The sequence below is a fragment of the Lactuca saligna genome, chromosome 2, assembly GCF_052625555.1.
Source record: "Lactuca saligna cultivar CGN05327 chromosome 2, ASM5262555v1, whole genome shotgun sequence".
NCBI classification, from domain to species: domain Eukaryota; kingdom Viridiplantae; phylum Streptophyta; class Magnoliopsida; order Asterales; family Asteraceae; genus Lactuca; species Lactuca saligna.
The window spans coordinates 109,107,311-109,113,343 of record NC_136418.1 but is presented as its reverse complement, the minus strand read 5'-3'; the positions used below and the strand labels follow the sequence as shown (position 1 = coordinate 109,113,343).

At 34.7% G+C, this 6,033-nt stretch overlaps 1 protein-coding gene across 1 annotated transcript; it reads right to left on the bottom strand.

The window, feature by feature from the left end:
* Positions 1 to 207: 207 nt before the first annotated feature.
* On the bottom strand, positions 208 to 3,861 carry LOC145031349 (ruBisCO large subunit-binding protein subunit beta, chloroplastic-like). The gene is made up of 12 exons (XM_078979891.1): positions 3,750 to 3,861; positions 3,159 to 3,401; positions 2,788 to 3,051; positions 2,356 to 2,694; positions 2,017 to 2,251; positions 1,690 to 1,937; positions 1,531 to 1,602; positions 1,357 to 1,461; positions 924 to 1,016; positions 744 to 836; positions 528 to 651; positions 208 to 439 (listed from the first exon to the last, which is right to left on the bottom strand). The coding sequence occupies exons 2-12, from the start codon at positions 3,399 to 3,401 to the stop codon at positions 426 to 428; spliced, it is 1,830 nt and encodes a 609-aa protein (XP_078836017.1). The 5' UTR covers positions 3,750 to 3,861; the 3' UTR covers positions 208 to 425.
* Between the last annotated feature and the right edge of the window lie 2,172 nt (positions 3,862 to 6,033).

The window sequence follows — 6,033 nt, the reverse complement described above, 5'->3', positions numbered from 1 at the left end:
TCTTCTCTCTCATTTTTTTTTTCTCACAAGCATCATACCACACCTCTCTTCTTTCCTCATGACGATACTCATCAGTTTTATAAACCAAAAGTGGAGAAATTGAGTAGTTGAGCTTTTAGACTTTCTTCAGTCTTTAAGAAATGTTTGTCTTTCATACAATAAATCCAAAAAAAAAAAAAAAAAAAAAAAAAAAAGTAGTCATGCGTATTATTTTTAATATTGACGAAACCTTATTTTTCTCATTAATTTATACCCATAAAAAAGTCCTACATCATCATCATACATGATACATGCCTTCCCGAAGATCTCATCAAACAAAAGATGATCACCTAAATTACATCTCAATTTTATGACTTTATCCCAAAACCAATTCCTACCTTATCTAACTTTATTACCCGACCCGACTACACCCATTACCCACCTTCTCAGTATCCATACCCTGAAAAAGAAAAACGAACACCAAAACAACATCAAAAACTTGATCCACACACAAATATAAACAAATAAATAAATAAACAATTAAGTACCAGAATTATCCATGGGGTTTCCAGCAACAACAGGTTCAGGTTCCTTAATCTCCACCACCACACAATCCGACATCAAGAATGTTTTTGCCACAGATGAAGCATGCTCCAGACAACACCTCACCACCTGAAATTTAATTTTTAATTTTAATTTCCCTTCCATGTCAGGGTTTTACAGTTTAGGGTTCAGGGTTTAGGGTTTTGCAGTATCTGACTCACCTTTGTTGGATCGATGATTCCAGCCGACATTAAATCTTCGTATTTATCTGTCGCAGCGTTATATCCGTATCTCGCATTATCATTCGCCAAAACCTGAAAGAAAGAAAAAAATACCAAAAAGTATTAAATAAAGGGAAAATGACCATAATAGGCATGTATGTATGTATTGAACTTGTATACCTTCTCACTAACTACACTTCCATTAACACCTGCATTTTTTGCAATCAACTTAAGAGGGTAACTCAAAGCTCTCTTTACAATATCCGCTCCAACCTACAAAATTCATCAAGATTTACAAGGGCATTTACGTCTTTTGCATACATAACATCAAAAACAAGAAATTGTCTTATAACCTTTTCTACATTTTTGTCCTATTCACATTGGTCTCTATCCAATGGACATCAAACATTTTACTATTTTGTCTTGTTCTATGTAAGATGCAGGGCCCACAAGGGCATTTACATCTTTTGCACACATAAAATCAAAGAACAAGACATTGTCTTATAACATTATTTACATGGGACAAAAAGTTGTACTTTTTGTCCTATTCACATTATTGTACTCATCTGTTTTGTCTTGTTCTGTGTAACAAATAGGACCCACAAAAACATACCTTTTCCTCATCATTATCGAGTGTCTCCTTGATAGCATCCACTTTAGAGGCAAGCCTCAACAAAATACATCCACCACCCACAACAATTCCTTCCTCTACAGCAGCCTGCAACCAAATTAGGGTTTAGGGTTTTGGTTTTTAGGGTTGATGATTTAGGGTTTAGGGTTAACTTACCTTTGTTGCATTAAGAGCATCTTCTACTCTAAGTTTCTTCTCCTTCAATTCAGTTTCAGTTTGAGCTCCAACCTAAAGTGTAACCAAACAAGGTTAAGCCAATCTACTTTCATACGACACAAGAAAATCAAAATCCCTAAAATACCCTTCACTACCAACCTGAATGACAGCAACACCACCCGAAAGTTTAGCAATTCTTTCATTAAGCTTTTCCTTTTCATAATCCTGTTCAGCTGCCTCAATAAGATTTCTAATTTGAGCTACACGCTTTTCAACTGCAGCTTGAGAGCTTCCATCACCAACTATTGTTGTGTAATCTTTCCCAAGAACCACTTTAGCAGCATGCCCTAATACTGAATTGTCAGCTTTGTCTAAAGTAAGCCCCACTTCATCTCTAATCACAGTCCCTGTATTCAGAAAAAGTGTATTAGTATATCTATGAGAAGGGCAAAATTGGAAATTTGGAATAGAAGTATTAGTAGTTACCTCCAGTTAAAATGGCAATGTCATCAAGATACTGGCTTTTTCGTTCTCCAAATCCAGGAGCTTTTAAAGCAGCTATCTTTAATGCCCCTCGAAGTCTATTCACAACAAGAGTTGCTAAAGCTTCTTGTTCGATGTCTTCAGCTATTATAAGAATTGGGTAACCGTTTTTTATAGCATCTTCTAATACACTGATGAGATCTCTTGCATTTGTTACTTTCTTGTCTACTAAGAGCAACTGAAAGAGAGATCAAAAGGGTGTTTATGTCTTTTCACTTTTGTGTATTGGAATGAAAATGTGAGGGGTTATGTAACATGGGTTTGGATTATTTTTTTTTTTACCTTGCAGTTTTCATATTCGACTACCATTTTCTCACTATCGGTTACAAAGTAAGGTGAGATGTAACCTCTGTCAAATTGCATGCCTTCAACAACATAAAGACTGTTTTCAGCGCTTTTTCCTTCTTCAAGAGTTACTACACCTTTTCTTCCTACTTTACTCATGGCTTCTGCTATCATGTTTCCTACTTCATAGTTGTTTCCAGCACTAACTGCTGCCACGTCAGCAAGTTCACTATCTTCAACCTCTTTTGAGATCAACTTCAGCTCAGCTACCAAGGCTTTAGTTGTCTTTTCAATGCCTCTGGTAATTAGGACAGGATTTGCACCTGCTGCCACAACCTTGTAACATGTAACAACATTTTATTTACAAAGATTGAACTATAAATCTATGATAAATATGAAAATGGTGAAAATGGGAAGAATTATATGTACCTTGACACCTTCTGCAATAAGACCTTGTGCAAGGACTACTGATGTTGTAGTTCCATCTCCAGCTAAATCATTGGTTTTTGCAGCAGCTTGTCGAACAAGTTTTGCACCAATGTTCTCCACTGGATCATCCAATTCTACCTCTTTAGCAACAGTAACTCCATCGTTGACAATTTTAGGAGTACCATACTTGCTTTCTAGAACTACATTTCTCCCCTTTGGACCAAGAGTAACGCCGACTAGATCTGCAAGTTTGTTTACACCAATCTGTGACAGAAAATAGATTGATGAATCAGAAAAAACATGGAGTGATAAGAGTAAGAAAGAACGAGTTGTGTATAAACTGAGGACGTTAATGGTGATTGTCAACTCACTTGAAGCTTTTTGATAGCTGATCCGTCTTTGTTGAAGTACAATTCCTTTGCTGCAGCTTTGATTTGGGGAGTTCGTGGGGCTTTTCGGAGTGAGAGATTTTGTCTCCTGACTAACGAAGAAGAAGATATTGAAGCAAAAGATGATAGCTTGTTTGATGGAGTTGACAGATTCTTATCCATTACTCTGTTACTGGAACATGCCAAGGATCCAAGAGATGAGACACCAGCAAAAGTCGAAGCCATCTGTCACAAACACACAACACAACGTCAAAACGAAACTGCGAAATAACATAAAGCAGAAATGTACACATCTACTCCCTCTGTTTCAAATTAAAACCTACACTTCTATTTCGAACCTAAACCCTGATGCAAAATCGCAAACGCGATATGAACAACGTTCGAAATCTGTGCTATTCGTTTTCAGAAATAATAATTCAATGTTGTAGCATTTTTTTTCTTAAGGATTCAAATTTCAAAACTGTGTCAAATTGCAAGTAGAAAATTCGAGAGAGAGCAATGTTAATCATCTACAAGCGAGGAATGATCCGATAACAAAACAATAAACAAAGATTGATGTAATTTGTATATTACCAGATAAAGAGTGTAGAGTTACAGTCGGATTTCAAAGAAGATTGGAGCCGTATGCACGGAAATGGAGGAGTTGCGAAGAAGTGGCAGTGGGGTTTATCAAGTTAGGTTAATTGTCAAGATTGAGCTTATAGTTATATAGTAGGACAACGGCCCCGTTTTGGTCTTGAAGGTTCGAATTGATTGGGGCCGTTAGATTGGATTTGTCATTGCACCAGAATTCTCTAGAAAGGTATCCAAAATTAAGTTTTTTATTTTGATTTTTTAATATTTTGTTTATTATTATTATAAAACTAAGGTTGTATTTAGTAATGTCCTAAATTTTCAAGTAAAACTTTTTTAAAAACATGAATAAAAAAAATTATTTTTTATAAATATTGAAATACTAAATTATTTAAGAACAATAAAACCAAGTGATAATGTATCATAAATATCTGAAAAGTCTAAAAACATACCATATGATGAGTATACAATACAGTTAAACTGGAGCTTTCTCACGATTAAAAGAACTACATGAAAACATTTAGTCAACATCTGAAAACATAAAATTTAATGAGTTTCCAAAAATATCACATACTACAATATACATACAATGCATATATACAGCAAGGCTTTCGGCTCTAGTGTAGATCAACCATACAAACAAAGGTTCTCAACTCCAGGACCTATCTACATGGTAACTAATGACTCTTGTGTCATCTAGTCATCAACATTGGTATTCTAGGCTCTTGGCACCACTATCGATCCACAATCAGCCCCTTGACATAACATATCAACATATCATGTAATCAAACAATCAACATGCAGAAGAATATATTAATATGCTTACATGATCAACATACTACAATACACCTACATCATATTATATAAACTAGGTGTGAGACCCGTGTATTATACGGGTTTATTAAAAATAAAAATTTAATATGAATATATAAAAACATAAAATATTTTATAAAATAATGTTTTTCCATATCAAAATGTAATCTTTTTGAGCATTTATGAAAGAAATCAAATCGTTTGGAGCATTTATGAGAATTTATTATCAAGTTAATAGAATGATAACCTTACATATATATAACCCATTAGAATTTTTTGGAAATTAATTTTAAGAAAATTGAAATCTCCAAAAAATGACAAGTGGAAATAACAATTTTAAAAAACCTAGAAAATGACATGAATCAAAATGAATGAAAAGAAGACAAGTGACAAAAGTATTTTCATTTATTATGGAGGATGATATAATATCGCATAGTATAGTGAAATAACTCGCTTGAACTGAAAGTTAGGGAATCACAGCTACACGCACACACCCGTAGGAAACAGTCTCACGAAAAACCTAGATACCAACTAGAGTTCAAACCTTAGTCTACAGTTCATTCCTCAAAATTTGACCAAAAGTCAAACTTTGTCAAAAAGTCAACGGTCAAAGTCAATGGAAGCGCGTTGTAAGTAAAACCAGGCGCGTCGCGTCTAATACACGACAAATTAACCTTCAAATCTTTAATACACACATTACGACACTCAAAAGGTGTGTGAGGCCCTATAGCTTAAACAACCTACTTTTATTAAGCACTTAATAATGTACGTCAGAAGCTCAAAACTTCAAATATGGACCTCCTAAATGAATTAATGGATAAAGGTTTCAACTTTATCCATTTCTAAGGCTTAATATCTTCTAAAATCCAAACTGAACACTAAAAAGGACCAAAACTCATGCATGACACAACGGGGAAAGCATGCCATTACATTTTTCCATCATTTACCAAGTGCATAAATCATAATAATCACTCAGAAGGTCATGGAGTCCTCCCAACTACAAGAACACCAAAAGATGAGACCAAAATCTCCCAAAATGACATAAAACAATATTTAATGAAATAAAGAACAGGGTTGGAACTTCATACTAAAAAAGATCTAGAAATGTGATGGGAGTGTTGGATCAAGGTTGTAATCAAGCTCCCTTGCAGCAAGAGTGACCTCCTCATCCTTTAATCTTCACAAACAAAAGATAGAAAGCTTAAAACTTGTAAATGAGGCTATGGTTTAAGGTGAGGACAATTATGGGGATGGATGATGCTTAATAGGGAAAACCCCATGGTCAGTGCCTTTAAATAGGGCCAAAAGTCCAAGAATTAGAGTTTCACTTAACAACTAGAGTGTGTCACGCTACGTGTCAAGCATGTCGCGATACCTAGAAGGCCCACCCACAATACAATGCCAAAAATGAAACTCCTAACTAACATAAATTAGAAATAAACAAATCTATGACATTTGTTTCAAATTAAAA

Bases quoted from the DNA above. Each gene is read 5' to 3' on its own strand.
- LOC145031349 (XM_078979891.1), bottom strand. From the start codon at position 3,401: ATGGCTTCGACTTTTGCTGGTGTCTCATCTCTTGGATCCTTGGCATGT. The intron at 837-923 runs GTATACAAGTTC...TCTTTCTTTCAG, and splicing joins GAAGTGTAGTTAGTGAGAAG to GTTTTGGCGAATGATAATGC. The intron at 652-743 runs GTGAGTCAGATA...ATTAAATTTCAG, and splicing joins GAATCATCGATCCAACAAAG to GTGGTGAGGTGTTGTCTGGA.